The sequence below is a fragment of the Orycteropus afer genome, unplaced genomic scaffold (assembly GCF_000298275.1).
Source record: "Orycteropus afer afer isolate SDZICR_OR568_19922 unplaced genomic scaffold, OryAfe1.0 scaffold00067, whole genome shotgun sequence".
NCBI classification, from domain to species: Eukaryota; Metazoa; Chordata; class Mammalia; order Tubulidentata; family Orycteropodidae; genus Orycteropus; species Orycteropus afer.
The window spans coordinates 11,858,894-11,877,277 of record NW_006921654.1 but is presented as its reverse complement, the minus strand read 5'-3'; the positions used below and the strand labels follow the sequence as shown (position 1 = coordinate 11,877,277).

The 18,384-nt window shown below is 45.8% G+C and overlaps 2 protein-coding genes across 2 annotated transcripts in view; one reads left to right on the top strand and one right to left on the bottom strand.

Annotated features, from left to right (window-relative positions):
• Positions 1–709, bottom strand: part of LOC103196609 (TERF2 interacting protein) — a 7,462-nt gene extending 6,753 nt beyond the window's left edge. Inside the window, exon 1 of the mRNA XM_042780876.1 lies at positions 37–709. Within this exon, the coding sequence (XP_042636810.1) occupies positions 37–709 (673 nt within the window). The remainder of the gene's footprint in view (positions 1–36) is intronic.
• A 208-nt stretch (positions 710–917) lies between these two features.
• On the top strand, positions 918–17,064 carry KARS1 (lysyl-tRNA synthetase 1). Its single transcript, XM_007940378.2, has 14 exons — positions 918–979; positions 5,731–5,890; positions 7,149–7,314; positions 9,984–10,077; positions 10,432–10,618; positions 10,706–10,831; positions 11,884–12,003; positions 13,217–13,379; positions 13,483–13,656; positions 14,012–14,097; positions 14,454–14,539; positions 15,033–15,159; positions 16,248–16,391; positions 16,966–17,064. The coding sequence occupies exons 1-14, from the start codon at positions 918–920 to the stop codon at positions 17,062–17,064; spliced, it is 1,794 nt and encodes a 597-aa protein (XP_007938569.1).
• Positions 17,065–18,384: the final 1,320 nt, after the last annotated feature.

Here is an 18,384-nt window from a genome sequence, read left to right as displayed (position 1 = left end):
CCCGACAACCGCCACAGGTGTCAGCAGAGGGCTCACCTCCGCTATCCGCGGCCTCGGGGTCTTGCTCCGCTTTCCGCTTGAGTTTCTGGGAGGCGGGGCTCACAGGAGCGTCCCCCAACAGGTACTTATGCTCCTGGCCCCGCAGGTGCTTGAGGTAGCGGTCCTTCAAGGCCTGCCACGAGTGCTGGGTGAGAGCACTTTTCTCCATCGCTTTCCACAAGGCGTTGCCGGTGACGGAGCTAGGCGAACGAGCATTTTCCTTCACGTAGGTCAAGATGGCCACGTCGTCCGCTTCGGTGAAGGAGATTCGGCCGGCGAGCGGTTCTGGATTGGGCTCCACGGCGGCAGCGGCGCCCTCAGCCTGAGCCGCGGGCTTTGTCTCCGGGGCCTGGTCCGCCGCCGGGCCCAGCCGGTAGTCCTCCAGTTCGAGCCGCTCGTTGCGCTCCACGCAGTCCAAGACATACTGCGTGGAGATGAAGTCGCCTGCAGCCTCGGCCAGTGCCTCCCCGGGCTGGGCCAGCAACACGGCCCCCGGCTCCTGCACCCGGCAGAGTGTGCCGCCGCCGTGCAGGATGAGCGTCGAGAGCCGGCGCTTCGCCGGGCTGGGACGCACATAGAAGGACACGGAGCTGCCATCCTCCCGCACGAACAGAGTCGAAGAGTGGGTGGGCCCGTTGGGGTCTTTGCCCAAATCCATGGCGTCTGCCATAGTTGATGCCCGGCACTCAAGGAGCTGGTGGGTAGAAGTCTACAACCCTGAGGCGCCACAAGCCAGCCGTGGCCGCGAAGCCCTGCGCAGTAAGGGCTGCGCGCCAAAGGCGCCCGCCCCCTCTTCCCCGGAAGAGGCGGGGCTTCTCAATCTGCCCTGGAAATCGCCGTGGGACCCTGGTCCCTTTTAGGTCGGGCCTTCTGGAAAGATGGCCGCGGTGCAGGACGCTGAGGTGAAAGTGGACGGCGGCGAACCGAAACTGAGTAAGAAGTAAGTGTAGCTGCGGCGCGTTAAGACCCTTTCGGCCGGAGAGTTTGGGCTGGGAAGCGGCTAGAGGCTCCCGCCAAGGCAGCCGTGCCAGGCGCCCTCCTTCCGCCTCTCGTGGGCACGGACTTTCTGGGACGTAGCCGCTACGCGCCCCGGAAACTACATTCCCCAGGATACTAGGGGGCCACCGCCTCCGCGTTGCCAAGTCCGATTTCGGCGCTGGCGGAGTCCCCACTGTCGTACTCTTGGGGCGAGAGGATGTGTAGAAGAAGCTGGCGTGAAAGCTGAGAGGTGACAGAGGACATTCGAAAGCGAAACTTAACGCTTTTCCTCCCTCTCTCCTGGGAAGTGCGTTAATGTATTATCTTCAACGACAAGGATGTTGGAGAAACTTAAAATGTCCAAGCAGTGCCGAAGGACCTTCAAATTTTCGTGGGCTCATTCTTTCAGAATGCTATGTATTAAAGGGATAGGTTCTAACCCACGTGGCTTATTCAAAGGATCTGCTAGTATTGAATGCGTGAGCCATGTCCAACAGTTGTTAGTTGCCAGGCAGTCGATTCCAACTCATGGTGACTCTACAGGACACTTACTCAGCCGGGTGCACCAAACTGATAGATCTTTGGTAACCACCCCAAATTCTTGGAGTATGAAGAAACATAAATAAATCAAGATTATTAGCAGCCTTTAGCAGCAGGTAATGGTATATTCTCTAAATAGGTATATTCTTTAAATAGGACACTCCTTCTCAAGGCCACAGGCATTGATCGGAGTAACTGTTTTCTCAGTGTTCCCAAAGAATAGTACCGTTTCACAGGCACTGAAGAGAAATTAATGTATTACATGCCTGGTTCCCTTAGTGCTTAAAGGTGGAATTCACTTTCTAAACACTGATGGTGTTGCTCTGGGCACTCAACACATAAAATGAATAAGTTTGTTTCTGGATTTATGCTTCAAATACACTAGAAAAAGGAAACGTCTAAATCTGTAGTTCGATAAGCACCCTGGTATGTTGCCCTTCCTGACTGATGTGATGGATCTCTGTTAAGTGTCTAGAACCTTAGGAGAAGGGGACTAGACCTTGCTCTGTTGGATCAGCCCTGTTGCAGGGCTGTGCATCACAGATAGCTTGTTAGCAAAGTTTACAGTGGAGAGGTATTTTGAGGGAACTGGTCAATAATCCCTTTCTGCTGACTTTTCTTAAAGGAATTACAAGTATTGCTTTTTTGAGCAGCTTTTATGTGCCAGGCACTAGGTTAGAACTGTATGTACAAGCTTTCTCTCTAGTCTAAATGATAACCTTGCTAGGAAAGCATTAATGTCCATTTCTCAAGTTAATGAGCTGAAGCCCTGAGTGATAAATGCATTGCTGAAGTGTGCCTACCTAAAGCTGGCCTAGGCCTGGTCCAAAGCATGGCAGCAGAGGTCTAAAATTAAGTCCTTAACTCCTTAACTCCACAGTCCATGGGCTGACAATGTCTGCACCGTACTGCCTTGCATTGTCTAGAAGAATCTGCTGTTGATACCGAATATTCCTCTTTGACCACGAACTAATTTTTTAAAAATTAACATTTCCATTTCATGGCTGCTCATGGAACTTCCTTGGAGTGAAACCTTTAGTGAGCACCATTTTATGCCAGGTACTTTCCCCAATTTAAAACACAGCTGAGTTGCCTGCCCAGGTGCCTCAATCCCAACTGAAAGACACCCCCCGCTTCTGATTTGTTTGAATGCAGTAGAGACAGTAAGAAGTAAGAGAACAGAATCCCTGAAATTGGGTTGCCTTTCAGCGTTAATAATGTGTAGAGATAATATGGTCTTAGACCCTTCCTGAAGTTATCCTTTTCCCCTTATTCTGAGAGCTCCAAACAAGTCTTGTTTTTTATTTCAGCGGTGCTTTTGTGTGGCTGGTTTAGCTGCATCTGGAGCTTATAGTTGGTAGTGACATTTTCCATATTTCCCATTGCCATCTTTGCTACCAGGTATTTCACCCCTGGGAGAGAAAGCATGCTTCAAGAGCTTCAGAAACACTCTTTTACATCCTGGCTCCCAGTTTCTACAATGTTGTAATCAGTGTGGTCATATCTCCTTGTAAATATTGATTAATTGACTTGCTATTGATTTTTGATCACAAATACTCACCTATTACACACAGCCAGGACTGAAAAAGACATTGTCATGGTGTTCAGCACGATGTTACTGTTACTAAATGGGACACCAAAATACAGTACAAAGCACTCCACCCCACCCTAGTAAGAGCAGAAGAGTCCTGGTTGGGTGTGTTTACTGTCTGTCCCATCTGACATCTGACACTGCATCTCTGTGTTTCCTGTTAGGTGGTGGTAATCATTAGTTCCAGGGTATTCTGCCATGTTGACGCAAGCTGCTGTAAGGCTTGTTAGGGGGTCCCTGCACCAAACCTCCTGGGCACAATGGGCTCAGAGGGAGCTGCGACTGGGTCAACTTGCTCCTTTCACAGCGCTTCACAAGGACAAGCCACTTTCTGATAAAAGAAGGTTGGTGCCAGTTACCTTCTTTATTGCTCTGGGAGCAAAAGTCCTTCCCGTCTTTAGTTCCTTATATACTAAGTCCCTGGCTAAGTCTTTGGACTTAAGAGACTTGCTACCAAGACCAATAGTCTTTCATTGTCTCCTAATTCAAAGTCTTTCTCCTTAGATTCTTAGGATTGTTTATGGATCTTACTCTAGAACAGTACTGAGAACAAAACTCTTGTGTGAAAAAGGAATTTTTAATGAGGGTTGTTTTCCCTTTCCCGTCTTCCTTGGCAATTATTTGCTCTTGAGATTAATTTGGTTTCCCAAATTAATGTTGGTTCTATCACTAGGACCTTCTTGGATTATGTTTAAGATTAAAGAGCAGCACCTAGCTAAATGGAAACAGGTTTGTCCTCTTAATACTGGGAAGAACTTGATAACCATATATACCCATTGACTGAATTACCATGTCATAGATCTAGCATACTGTTCAGGGAAAGTGGTTCTCATAACTATTAAAGACAGATTATATTCAGAATCACCTATTCTGAAGCCATCAGAATCAGTTTTTACTTAAAAGATGATGGTTTCAAACCCCAAGTAAGTTGGGAGTTGTTTATTTTTGGTTTTTTGTGTGAGTTATTCTAAACTCATATTGAAAAGGAAAGATGTGCCCTGAAGCCAGACAAAATGCAGGCATGGGTCAGGATCACTTGCTGTGGTTCACCATCTCAGAATGTTTGATGGTCATTGGGGTCTTGAGAGCAAGATCGGTTAATGCTCTTTGAATAATGAAATTATCCCTCTCCATCTAAGTCTTGTTTGGTTCCTGAATTCAGACAGCAAGTTAAGGGCATATGGGATACCAAGTTATCCAAATGGTTTTTGTTTTTGAGTCAGAGGTAACAATTACCAAGTTTAGATAATAGAGGATTTGACCAGAAATTTATCTGATTCTGTACCGTTCCTGTCCTGGGTGCTGGGAGTGAATTGTTCTGGTAGTAAGGGATCCCAGAGTAGCTAACATTTTAGTGTTTACTAAATGCTAGGACAGGACCATCTGTTAACGCACATTATCTCACTCCTCACAGTAACAGTGGGATGGGCCATCTGTTCTGTTTTATAGATGAGTATCCAAGGCTGAGAAAAGTCATTTACCTTTGCCCAGGGTCACATAATTGGTAGGTGGATGTGTGAACATTTAGTCCCAGGCATTCTGACTCCAAAGGTTTGATATCTCCTACTGAGGAACTCTGGTAGCACAGTGGTTAAGGCATTTAATTGCTAAGCAAAAGATCAGCAGTTCAAACCCTCCAGCTGTTCCGTAGGAGAAGATGAAACAGTACATTTACAGCCATGAAAACCCTATAGGGCACTTCTGCCCTATTCTGTAAGGTTGCTATGAGTTGGAAGCAACTTAATGGCAGTGGGTTTGGTTTTGATTACACTATGCTGCTTTAGTACACCATTCTGTCCAGTTAGTTGCCAAAGCCAGAATCTAATGGTAAAGTGAGGCAATGCCAAGGGCCTTTCCTGGAGAGATTGTCAGTGGGCCATCTCCTTGAGCTTAGAAGATCCAGCCTCTTTGGACTCTCATTCCTTGGGTGGGGAGGAGTTGGGTGGCAGGCATAGTTGGAGACATTGCCATATCAAACATCTGATCTGGTGCACTAAACCAAACTCACTGCTGTCAAATTAGATCCAAATCATAGTGACCCCTCCTTGGGTTTCTGAGGCAGTATCTCTACAGAAGTAGATTGCCCAGGCTGCCTTTCGAGGAGTGGCCCGTGGGTTTGAACCGCCAGCCTTCTAGTTAGCAGTCAGGCACTGCTCCACCAGAGCTCCCATTCTGGTGCTCTGGGAGCTTCATATTTCCAGGGGGTACGCTGTTCACAAGAAGCATGCAATCTGATTGGCTCAAGAAAATCCTATCCTGCTGATTGGCTGTTTGAAATAGAAGTTAATATGTAGGATTTTTTTTTTTTTTTCCTGGTGCATCCTGGTTTTAGTGGGACTTGGTGCCAAGGACCTGTGACTAGAAAGCAGACCCTGAATAAGATCTTTCTCATCTTTGCTGGAGTCCTATTTTTCCCTTTGTCTCTTTCACCTGTGGAGTATAATGAATATGGTGGGGTGTGAACTTGAAGATAAAGCAAGAGCATGTACCCAGGCAATTCATAGTTTTGATAAGTCGCTATGGGGCAAAGTAGAGGACTCTTCCAGCAACTATCACGTTGAACATTCTCATCTTCCCTACAGTGAGCTAAAGAGACGCCTGAAAGCCGAGAAGAAAGTAGCAGAGAAGGAGGCCAAGCAGAAGGAGCTCAGTGAGAAACTGCTAAGCCAGGCTGCTACTTCAACCACCAACCACATCGCTGACAATGGTGTGAGCCCCGAGGAGGAGAGCTTGGACCCTAATGTGAGTCCCCTCAGCTGCCAGCCTGGCTGGGCACAGGGAACTTCTGATGAGCCTTACGGAGAATGCCTAGACAATAGGAAAGACCAGTGACTAATTAGATAAATGTTGTTGTTGTTGTTGTTATTTGCCATCGAGTCGGCCCCGACTCATAGTGACCCCTCCTTGGGTTTCTGAGGCAGTATCACTGCGGAAGTAGGATTGTCCAACCTTCCTTCTGAGGAGTGGCTGGTGGGTTTGAACCGCCAGCCTTCTGGTTAGCAGTCAAGTGCCTTAGGCACTATGCTACCAGAGCTCCTAATTAGATAAATAGGGACTAGAAAAGACACTTCTGGGCCCTGGATCACTGCCACTCCATCTGATTAACAGTACAGGCCCTAAGCATTGACTCCTGACAGGCATTCAGGAGAATCCAGTACATCCAAGTGACTCATGAGTCTTCCTTGGGACTATCTGGGCCTTACAGAGGCCACAGAGAAACTAGCTCCCTGAGAATGGGTTAAGATTGACTGTAGACCAGGGGTCAGCAGACATCATCCCATAGGTCAAAACCAAACCCCCAGGGGTCAGCAGACATCATCCCCTAGGCCAAATCCATACCCCCAACCATGTACCTGTTTGTAAATAAAATTGTATTGGAACACACCCATGCCAGTATGTTTACATATGTCTAAGACTGCTGTCAACCTTCAACAAGGTTACCTTAGACAACAAGGTTCAACAGCAGAGTTGAGTAGTTGCATCAGAAGAAGTTGTCGGACCCCTGCTATAAAATATTCCTTTTTGCATTGTCAGCCTCCATGGCCTACCTTGGGGAAGAGTCTGATGTGTGGCCGGGGTGGGAGGTTAGGAAAGAAGATAAATGACTTACCAAGTACATGCAGTCCACAAAAGTGGTAACCAAGACCACTTGTACCAATTAAGTTTTTCTCATTTCAGACAGAACTCCATTTCTTTCCTTCCCTTTTGCAATTCTGCCCTTCATTTCTAACTGTGGATGTGACCGCTCTACATACCATATTCAATCCTGTGATTTCAAAAGCAGGGACTAGGCTTGGTCTAAGAAAGCTCAGTGCTTTATGGGAGCTGCTGTATGGAAAGTAAATTTGCTCTGTCACCTTTCACCCAAATCACAATAAAAGAAAGAAAGAAAGAAAGCTCAGTGTGTTGGAGCCACTGAGGCAGCATGCAGTGCTCCGCTGGATGGGCCACCGGTGGGCCAGGTACAACTTCTTGAAGATTCTTGTTTATCTTTCTACAGCAATACTACAAGATCCGCAGTCAAGCGGTCCACCAACTGAAGGCCAGTGGGGAAGACCCGTACCCACACAAGTTCCATGTGGACATCTCTCTCACTCACTTCATTGAAGAGTACACTCACCTACAGCCTGGGGACCACCTAACTGACATCACTTTAAAGGTGGCAGGTAGGAAGATTCTCTGGGGGTTTGCTCAACTCCCACAGTAGGCAGACCTCTTCAGTAGAGCACAGGAAGGATTGGGGTGGTCTTGCTCTCAAGAAGCCTGCTGTCTGAAGCTAGTTTACTAGGGGCCCTGCTGATGCGAGGATTCACAGAAAAAAGTAGAGCAGCCCTGAGCATGGGGTCGCGTCTGGATGAGGTGATGCTCCAGGGAAAGGGGCATTCTCCCAGTGAGCCTCTGGCCTGTGTTGCTGCAGTGTCCTCTCTGAGCACTTCTTTCATCAGAAGGCATCTTGGCCCCAGGTTCCTAAGAGGCCCAGCCTTCTGCCTGAGAATGCTTTGCAGTGAGACTGGATTTCTAGAACATTGTTTTTGGATTATTTTACATGGGATTATCGTATTTTTGGTATCTTACGTGGGATCTTTTTTTTTTTTTTTTTTTAAGTTTTTATTGTGATTTGGGTGAAGTTTACAGAGCAAATTCATTTTCCAGATAGCAGCTCATACACATTTCGTTTCATGGTATTGACTGCATCCTCCCACAGTGTAACAGCTCTCTTTCCACTTCCTCCCTGAAGTTCCCTCTTCCCTATTTCCTTCTTTCCTATGCACTCCTGTCCTGGTTCCTGGCAGTGCATTTTGGGTACTTTATGTAGTTAAATGATCCTTGGTATAGTTTATTTAGATTTTTGGGGGGGGGGTTACCTTTTTTATTGTAGAAATAAAACAAAGATAGGGGAAGCCCTCCTATATAGGGAGTTGGAATTGACGCAATAGCAATGAGCTTGTTTTTTGGGGGTTTCAGAGAATTACTATATAACACACATCTTTGTAACCGCCACCCAGATCCAGGAATACAGCTTTACCAACTGCTTGGAGAAGCCCCTCCATGTGCCCTGTCTCAGTCACAACCCCCTCCCTCCCTCTAAAATAACCACTATGCTCACTTTTCTAACAGTCACTGGTATGCATTTCTTCGTGGTTATATCATCCAGGTATACATCCCTAGACACTACAGTTTAGTGTTCCCATTTGTTTTTTTTAACTTGTTATCATTTTAGTTCTTATAATTTACCCTTTCCCTCCATCCCTTTTTCTTTTGTGGAAGATTCCCAGGCATGTAGACTGTAGAGTTTTGCACGGTTTGGGTGTGGTGCAGCTCAGTGTGCTCTGCTCTGCTCTGTGTTTCCTTGCTCAGTTCAGGTGTAACCCTTTTCTGGTGAGGCTATAGGTGGTGTGTGTTCTTTCCTTGGGAGGCTTGTACTGTCTGATTGTCTCTCTCTCTGTGATCTCAGTGCCTAGATACATTTATGCACTTAGGGTTGTAAGATCACGTGTTCTCAGCCTATTATTTCTGTTTTCACTTATTAACTAAAATCATTTTATAACAAGATGTTTCCTTTTATTTACCCAGTTTCCAGATAATGAATTGGTTCCATTCACCCTCAGAAAGTAACCAGTTAGTTTTGTTGTTTTAAGTATTATGAGCTCACTGGTTTAAACACATTATATAAATTTTCTATTCATTTCAGTTCCTATCCTTCCTGAAATCCAAATTGTCCCATCTTTGGCCAGTGGGAGTGTTTCCAAAGCATTCTACTACCTTCTCTCTCTCTCTTTTTATGATAACTTTGCATAATATTTCACCTCAGTATTTTTATGTTGCTTATTTTTAAACGGAAGCTTGATTCATTGGTTCAGTTCAGATAGCTTTTCCAACTTCACTGTTTCCTCCTCTGTTATTTTTGTGAATGTTAAAAACATACAGCAACCTGCTTTCTGAGATCACTGACTCTGTTCCCTTTCCTCTCGTTTTTTGGACCTTCTCTCTCTTCTTTGTCTGTTTTCCTTGCCATTTTCTGTTTTGTAGTGCTTTGTCCAGCAGAGGATCCCTGACTGTTGAGTTTAGCATGTTCCTGGAGACTACACAAGGAGTTCTCATAGCACAGCGCCTCAGGCATCTGATTGCTAACAAGAAAGTTGGTGGTTCAAACCCACCAGCCACTCAACAGAAGCAAGACTGGGCAATCTACTTTGTAAAGATTTACTGCATCGGAAACCCAGTGAGGGTCGCTATGAGTTGGAATCGAGTCAATGGCAGTGGGTTTGGTTTTGGTTTTTTGGAGGTAACACTGCTCCATCCCTTTTAGACTTTCTTAATGCAGCCTGTTGTACTTACCTATGTGGCTGACCTTCAGTTCACCTGCCACAATTTTCAGTGAATACCTATGGTCATTTGAGGGTTCTCCAGTCAGAACCATCAGATGTCCTGTTGCTTCCTGCTGCTTTTTTTGTGTGGTCCTTGGCAGGTTGCCCCCTCACTTATATTTTGGGGTTTTGGGGAACACCTTCCCTTATAATTTCATTGTAAATGTTGTCCATGAGTTTTTGGCTTCACCTGTCTATCTGTAGTTTCTGTTTTTGTATGAGGATTTAGGAAGATACAAATACTCTTGGACCTCTAACACTGCCATGTTCTAGGGCTCCAGGGAACATCTTTGAAGCTACTTTTTTCTGTAGATCTCTATTTTGAATGGGGTTTGTCTGCATGAAGAAAAAGGCAGGGTTTGGACCTTGGATCCTAGTTTATGTCCTGCCGAGGGAGCTTTTCTGGCACGACAGCATGAAATGACTTCTGGTTCTGTCTGTCAGTATTTTTGCTCTTCCTTTTCTAGGTAGGATCCATGCCAAAAGAGCCTCTGGAGGAAAGCTCATCTTCTATGACCTTCGAGGAGAGGGGGTCAAATTGCAAGTCATGGCCAATTCCAGGTATGTAAAAATAAATACCCAGTCACAGTCCTTTGTAGATTGGCTGAGAGCAACATGTTGGGAATAGAGGCCAATGTGGTCTTATTTTCCCATTGGTGATTGAAGTTAGGGCAAGAAGAAGGGTAAGGCTGTGAAGAGGATGAAAAGGCCATCTGGTCACCTGGAGAGTAATGACTGCTCTCAGATTGTGTCAGCAGAGAAAAATAAAAGATAGTACATTGTAACAGTTCTCTTTGAATCTGAGGTTCTTCTTGGGCTTGCATTAACTAGTCTTTAATGGTTTAGTGAGAGTTCTAGAATAAAACAGTGGTCTGTTTAATTTGGTCTATACTGAATTATTTTCCTTTCATTCAGGAATTATAAGTCAGAAGAAGAATTTATTCACATAAATAACAAACTACGTCGGGGAGACATAATTGGAGTTCAGGGGAGTCCAGGGAAAACCAGGAAGGGTGAGCTGAGCATCATTCCCTACGAGATCACTCTGCTGTCCCCCTGTTTGCATATGCTGCCTCATCTCCACTTTGGCCTCAAAGACAAGGTGAGCTCTAAGGCCTTCCAGCTGGGGCTCAAAAAGAGTCATTCCACGTTATCATACCTGTGATTTCTGACTGTTACTTTTGTTTAGGAAACACGGTATCGTCAGAGATACTTGGACTTGATCTTGAATGACTTTGTGAGGCAGAAATTTATCATCCGCTCTAAGATCATCACATACATAAGAAGTTTCTTGGATGAGCTGGGATTCCTGGAGGTGAGGGGCATTTGTACCTGGCGCTTGATGGGCCACCTTGCTGTGCTTGCCTTTTACTTTCCCTTCCCTGCCTTCCCCGGTGTGTTCTGGGTCAGTCACCTTCGTGCTGTGAAGACATCCCCTTTCTTGCCATTGTCTTTGTTCCATCATGTGTAGTTAGTGCCATGATTAGGAAGGCAGTACCTGGTTTCCAAGGTCCTGGACCAGGTGTTGGACAGTGTACATGTTAATCATTCCATGCACATTCACTATATTACTAAATTATTTTGCTTTTCTGAAGCATTGGAACAGCTTTTTAATTGTATGAGCAAAAGACAAATGCATGCTACTGTAGAACAAATTCAAATGGTAAGGAAATACATAGAATAAAAACAGCAGGTCCTCTTTCACCTCCCTCATCCAACTTCCCTACCCAAACTGTTGAGTTGGGTATGTATCCTTCCACGCCATTCACTGTGCATACACCTATAGAGGTAGTTTTATTTTTTACTTTAAACATAAAAGAAGTGACACTATATGTATTATGATGAACCTGCCTACACACACACACACACACACACACTTATCAATATATTCTGGAGCCCTTGTTAAGGCTACATAATTTGTTTGTTTTCCTTATTGATAGGTTAGGTTTTTTCTCATTTTCCTCTATAAGAGGAAATGTTTCAGTGAATGTCTGTACTCATGTACAAGTGTTTCTCAAGAATGGCTTTCTGGAAGTGGAATAACTTAGCCAAAGGATATAAAAGGTTACATTTTTTAATAAATACTGCCAAATTGAACTCAGAAAAGGCTATACCCCTTTAGATTCCAATTTTTAGCTTGTGAAAGTTAATAGTACCATGTTAATGATGGTTTGGTATTCTTAATAGAAATTGCATATTCTGGGAAGTCATACAATCTATGCTTTGTAAAGTATTTGCACATTACTGTTGAACTTAACATTTACTTTGGGATCAAATAAAAAGGTTAGACTACATTATATGCAAAGCTTGAGCTGCCTCAAACCCTCTCATTGTCTGAAGACTAAATGGCCCTCCCTGCCTTTTTAGATTGAAACTCCCATGATGAACCTCATCCCAGGGGGAGCAGTGGCCAAGCCTTTTGTCACCTACCACAACGAGCTAGACATGAACTTATATATGAGAATTGCTCCAGAACTCTACCATAAGGTAATCATAAGATGCACCTTCCTCTCAGAGAAACAGATGGCTGGAAAACCACTGGCTAGACAGGTGTGGTAAGAAGTAAGAGGAAGAGTGCGGTTAGAAGCACTGGGATAGTAATTCCAGGCTGTCAGGCTGAGTGTAACACTTCCAGAATGTCTCTAAAGATTACTGAGCATTTCCGGGCTGAGGGCAGAAGGGTGGTTTCTCCTGTATATGCAGGTTCTCCTAACCTACTTTTGTTTCTGTGATCCTGTTAAATTGATACTCTTCCTTGGATCAGATGATTTTTGTCTTTCAAAGCAAGAATTTAATGCTTCTCTAGAGTTTGGTAATACTTATATTTAAATTATTGGAGTAAATATTGAAGACTGTTACTCAAGATTTAGTTACAGATCACAGAATATAGTATAACTAGTTTAAGCAAAATAAAAATTTATCCATGAATGAAAGAAAGCTCACAATCTACAGGAAGGTCAGAGAATCAGGCTTGGAGACAACACAACTGGGAACAATTCTTAATCATGCCACTGGGCCATTCCCATAGGTGACCCAGTGTCTTTTCCACTTGACACAATCACCCTGGCACTAGGCACAGGTCACCACCTCTAGGACCTCTGCAGCTACTGTCTCCAAAAGCTAGCTCTCTCTGACCTTTGCCAGAATAAACTCTGTGCAATACCTACATCTTCTTTCACTAGTTTCCATGTTGGAGTCTCACAGGTGCCTCAAATTGGTAGAGCTTGGTCACATGCCTGTATCCTAACCTCAAAAGAACCTCTCTTCTTTGGGGAGGAGGCTTAGAGTCATAAGGTAGGGGACACCTCAGACATGGAAAGAGAATTCACTTTTTAGTGGTGGTGTGATTAAAGCATTTGGCTGCTAACCAAAAGGTCAGCAGTTTGAACTCCCTAGTCTCTGATGCAGTCTGCTTCCATAAAGACATATAGCCTTGGACACCCTATGGGGCCATCTGCTCTGTCCTAGAGGATCGCTAAGAGTTGGAATTGACTTGATAGCAGTGGGTTTGGTTTGGGTTCTGGGAAGCCAAGAAAAGAATTATAAACTTCATTATAAGGGCCTAATGAGAGTGGTTCTAGGGATTTTGGGTAGAGACCCAAAAGCATTCCTGGGCTGTGAAAACTAAGGTGGGGCTTTTGTAGACACACTTTGCAGGGCTGTTAAGATTAGCTGCCATGACCATGATCGTGTGTTTTAGATGCTGGTGGTTGGTGGCCTAGACCGGGTTTATGAAATTGGACGTCAGTTCCGGAATGAAGGAATTGATTTGACTCACAATCCTGAGTTCACCACCTGTGAGTTCTACATGGCCTACGCAGACTATCACGATCTCATGGAAATCACGGAGAAGATGGTTTCAGGTGACCCCTTCCTTGTCCCTTCATCTCGTACCCATGTCCAGGGAGCTGCTTTCAGAAGAGGCCTTCCTCTTGTTCCTCTTTAAATGGCAGGTTTCTCCCCTAGGGATGGTGAAGCACATCACAGGTGGTTACAAGGTCACCTACCATCCAGACGGCCCTGAGGGTCAAGCCTGTGAGATTGACTTCACTCCACCCTTCCGGAGAATCAGCATGGTGGAGGAGCTTGAGAAAGCCCTGGGAGTGAAGCTGCCAGATACAAACCTCTTTGAAACGGAAGGTAAAGTTTCATACTCCCCACCCCCACCGTTTTACCGCACTCCTTCTTGTTCAGCTCTGAATCTGGGTGGGTCAGGACTAGATTTCCCCTTCTCTTCTGGCATAGTGCCTAAGGCATTTGAATGCTAACCAGAAGGCTGGTGGTTCAAACCCACCAGCCACTCCTCAGAAGGCAGGTTGGGCAGTCCACTTCTATAGTGATACCGCCTCGGAAACCCAAGGAGGGGTCTCTGTGAGTCGGATCTGACTCGGCGGCAGTGAGTTTGGTTTTGGTTTGTCATTCTTCGCTGTATGTATATATTTTTTATTTGGATAGTATAGTGTCTTCCCTCCTAACTTGTACATTTGTATTATAGAAACTCGCAAAATCCTTGATGATATTTGTGTAGCAAAAGCTGTTGAATGTCCTCCACCTCGGACCACAGCCAGGCTTCTTGATAAGGTGAGAGGCTAGGCTCTCGAAGTGCTTGTTCTCACCCAGGGGATCTGGCCTGTCTGCTCCTTGTGAAGGATGAACCGTGTAGGGAGAACTCGCTTTTGTAGCTTCAAGGGAAAGCACTAAAGAGAGCACCCAGAGAATCACCAAGATTTGGCCCCTTGCCCTACTCAGCTCTGTGTCAGCAAGCTCATGTTATGAGATCTCAGTTAACCCTTACCAGCCACTGAAAAGCTATAGGTTAAAGTCCCATTGGGGTGGGAGTTGAGTCTTTCACCCAGGCTGGGGTGACCAAAATAGCAGTCAGAAGACAGTGAGACTCCTGGCTGTCTCCTGTAGCTCTGCTTTGCTTTCTCGTTAAGCTGGTTGGCGACTTCCTGGAAGTGACTTGCATCAATCCGACGTTCATCTGTGATCACCCACAGATAATGAGCCCTTTGGCCAAGTGGTAAGCTCAAGCATGGTATTTCAGTTACATCTGCTGTATAATAACCCTAAAAGTTAATGGCATAAAACAACAGTTTTATTAATTCTCAAGATGCTGTGGGTAGACTGGGTGGTCTTTCTGCTCCATAGGGTGTTGGCTGAGGTAACTCATGGCTTTTTCAGCTCCTGAGAATGTGTTCAGGCTTCAGTTCACACTCAGTAACGCTTCTGAGTCAGCATAAAAAAGAAACACTGCTGTGGAGTCAGTTCGATTCATAGCGAACCCTCCTTGGGTTTCCGAGGCAGTATCACTACGGAAAGTGGATTGCCCAACCTTCCTTCCGAGGAGTGGCTGGTGGGTTTGAACCGCCAGCCTTCTGGTTAGCAGTCAAGTGCCTTAGGCACTGTACCACCAAAGCCGAGTCAACTAGAATTCAGGAATTCCTGTGTTTGTACCAGATGTTAGGTAGTAGAGATCTGTATATCCAACCACCCCTTTGGTCTCCTGTCCCCAGGCACCGCTCTAAAGGGGGTCTGACCGAGCGCTTCGAGCTCTTCGTCATGAAGAAGGAAGTGTGTAATGCCTACACTGAGCTGAATGACCCAATGCGGCAGCGGCAGCTGTTTGAAGAACAGGCCAAGGTAAGGAAGGGCAGTGTGAGCAAAGGCAAGGATTTCATCTGCCTGCCTGTGGACCAGTAAACACCCACCCTCACCCTGTTCCTTTGTCACTGTCTACATCACCTGATGCCTTGGCAGGAACGAAGGATAAAGCCACCTGCTTCTCTGGAGCAAGTCATATTTCAAAATAGAGACCATATTACTTTCCTAGGGCTGCCATGACAAAATAGCCTAAGTTGGGTGACTTAGAGAATAGAAATTTCTTGTCTTACAGTTGTGGAAGCTGGAAGTAAATCAGGGTATCAGCTGTGTTGATTGCTTCTGAGGGCTGGGAGAGAGAAGCTGGCCATGCCTTCCTCCGAGCAGGTGGTGGCTCCATCTTTGGTTTGCGGCTACAGTTTCACATGCTGCCCCTTCCCTGTCCTTCTCCCGCACAAGGACACCAGTCAGAGGTTTGGGACCCACCCTACTCCATTATGGCCTCATGTCTCCATAACTGATAACATCATCAAATACTCTGCTTCTCAACAGGGTCACGTTCACAGATAGAGGGATCAGGACTCAACTTGTCTTTGGGGCCTCAGTTTAGTCCACAACAGAAACCTTGAAAAGTTTTGGCTTTTCAGCATATGGGAAACTTAGGCGTGTGTCTGTGTGGGGAGCATTATTTTTCTTAGATTGCTCATTTTCTTAGGTGGCTTGGGGATAAGAGGCAGAGAAAGATTAATGAGGAAGACTAAAGCCCCACAAGCTGCCTGCTGGCACCGGCACTGCCACTGACAGGTGGGATCAGGAAATGGGAGAGACTATAGAAGTCATCGTGGTAAACAGTCTCACTGGACTTCTAGGACCCCAGGCAGTGGAGGTGTTTTTGTTTCACAGAGAAATTTGAGTGTATTTTGAGGTAGAGTTCATCAGCCGTTTTCTCCAGGTATTTGAAAGAAATGATTAAATCTGCGAATTACTAGGAAACCAGTTGCCAATGGCGCTTGCGTGTTACACTCTCCCTGGGGATGGTTAATCCCTCTGAATGCTAAGGTGCTCACTCGGACACTGAGAGAGACATTCCAGCCTGGAAGAACATCACCACTGGCTCTCTCCTGTTCTAGGCCAAGGCTGCCGGTGATGATGAGGCCATGTTCATAGATGAGAACTTCTGTACCGCCCTGGAATACGGGCTGCCCCCGACAGCTGGTTGGGGCATGGGCATCGACCGGGTCGCCATGTTCTTGACGGACTCCAATAACATCAAGGTAGGCAAGCAGCTCTCCACAGAGGAAGCACCTTCATGTTGGGGGCAGGGCACAGTGGCCCTGGGGAATGAAGGGCTCTGGGCTGAAAGAGGAGCAGGCAGAAGAGCTCATGTGACCCCTCAGGAGGATGGTCAGAGCATCAGACCCTAAGGGATTTTGGTTTTCTCTACCTGAGGCAGAAGGAATGCTAATTGTTGGCATTTCTTGAGGAAACAGGGAACACGCTAAGCCCTTTACATGCCTGACTTCATTTAACTTAAATCAGTCCTGCAAAGCATGGAAGTGTGTTACTCCTTTGTATAGATGAGGAAATGGAAGTTTGAGAGAAGCTCGGCATTTGTTAGGGAGTTGCCGCAGTGCCCTGGGCAGTGCTGTGCATTTGCTCTTTCACGGTTCCTGTGGCTGAGAGACTGACTTAGAATCAAAGAACAACGCATTCTCTGTTCAACTGGAGCGCACAGCCCTCTGCATTTTGGTGGTGACAGTAGCCAAAGACTAAAGGAATAGGTGGATAGTGGTAAAAAAAAACTTCAGAGTACTGCTTTGCTTCATAATGCATTTTTATCTCCTGTAGGAAGTACTTCTCTTTCCCGCCATGAAACCCGAAGACAAGAAGGAGAACGTAGCTAGCACTGATGCAGTGCAGAGCAACCCGGTTGGCACTTCTGTCTAGAAAACAGCGATTGCAAGTCTCGTAAATCAGGCAGTTTCGTGTTGCTGCGAAGGATCTAGGTCTGCAAGGGAGTTCTTACGTGTTGCTCTCCATGTGACGCCCACAACCCAGTTCAGACGCCAGAAGAGAGAGGAGGAATTAGAGTTCCTCTTTCCTCCTTATCAAATAAACAACTTGTCTCGATTCTTGTTTCTCAACCACTTTTCTCTTTACCTTTGGAATCCAGGTAGGCAAGCAGCTCTCCCAGCACCCACTGTCCTGAGGAAGCACCTTCATGTTGGGGGCAGGGCACTGTGGCCCTGGGGAATGAAGGGCTCTGGGCTGAAAGGAGCAGCGGGCAGAAGAGCTTATGTGCCCAGACTGGTGGCCTGATAAATGTTTAGGGTCACACCACCTTATTCATTCAAAATACATACCTAATGCCTGAGATGTACTAGGGATTATTCTAAGGAATTGGGGACACCGTAATAAAGGCAAGTCCCTGCTTCCATGGAACTTCCGTTTTTATTTGGGGGGCGAGGTAGCATATAAATAAATACATATTTCTGGTGGTGGACACACTAGGAAGAAAAAGGAGGTCAGGGGACAGAGGTGCTGGGTTAGAAAGAAATGGATGGGAAATACGGTGCTCAGAAAAAGCCCCTGCTAGGTGACATTTCAGTAGAGGTTTGGAGCAGCCAGGGAGATGTGTGAGAAAAGGGCAGTCCGGGCCAGAAGGGTCTGCTGTGGCTGGAGAGGAGTAAGAGACTGGACCACACAGACCCCTGGAAGCCAGGTGGAGGAGTGTGTGTATTAGGTTAGACCTGGGCTGTCTTATCATAGCCACTCCCATGTATCTGCTGAGCACTGGTAATGTGGCTAGTTTGAATTGAGATGTGCTGTAAGTCAAACCATATGCCAGGCTTCAGAACCACTGTGGAAAAAAAAAGATAAAACATCAATTCTTTTTAAAAATACTGGTTACACATTAAAACTACATTTTGGATATACTGCATTAATATATGATTAAAATGAATTTCACTTTGTAAAATACGACTACTAGAAAATTTTAAATTATGCATATGGATTGAATTCTATCTCCATTGGACAAGGCTGCTTTAGAAAGAAATTGAAAGTAGCGTTTTGAGATACATCATTCTATTTGAAACTCAAAACACGGGTACTGTTGCCTGTCCAGTAACGTGGCGGGCAGCTTGCATCAGCAGGTTTCCACTGGTACCTAAGGGCATTTCCAGAGCCTGCGCCGCCCCCAAAGGAACTACAAGAGCCAGCGTGCACTGCGGGGGCAGGGGAGTGAGCCTGGGAAGAGCAGCAGCTTTA

Bases quoted from the DNA above. Each gene is read 5' to 3' on its own strand.
- KARS1 (XM_007940378.2), top strand. From the start codon at position 918: ATGGCCGCGGTGCAGGACGCTGAGGTGAAAGTGGACGGCGGCGAACCG. The intron at 10,078-10,431 runs GTATGTAAAAAT...CCTTTCATTCAG, and splicing joins CAAGTCATGGCCAATTCCAG to GAATTATAAGTCAGAAGAAG. The intron at 13,380-13,482 runs GTGACCCCTTCC...TTTCTCCCCTAG, and splicing joins CACGGAGAAGATGGTTTCAG to GGATGGTGAAGCACATCACA.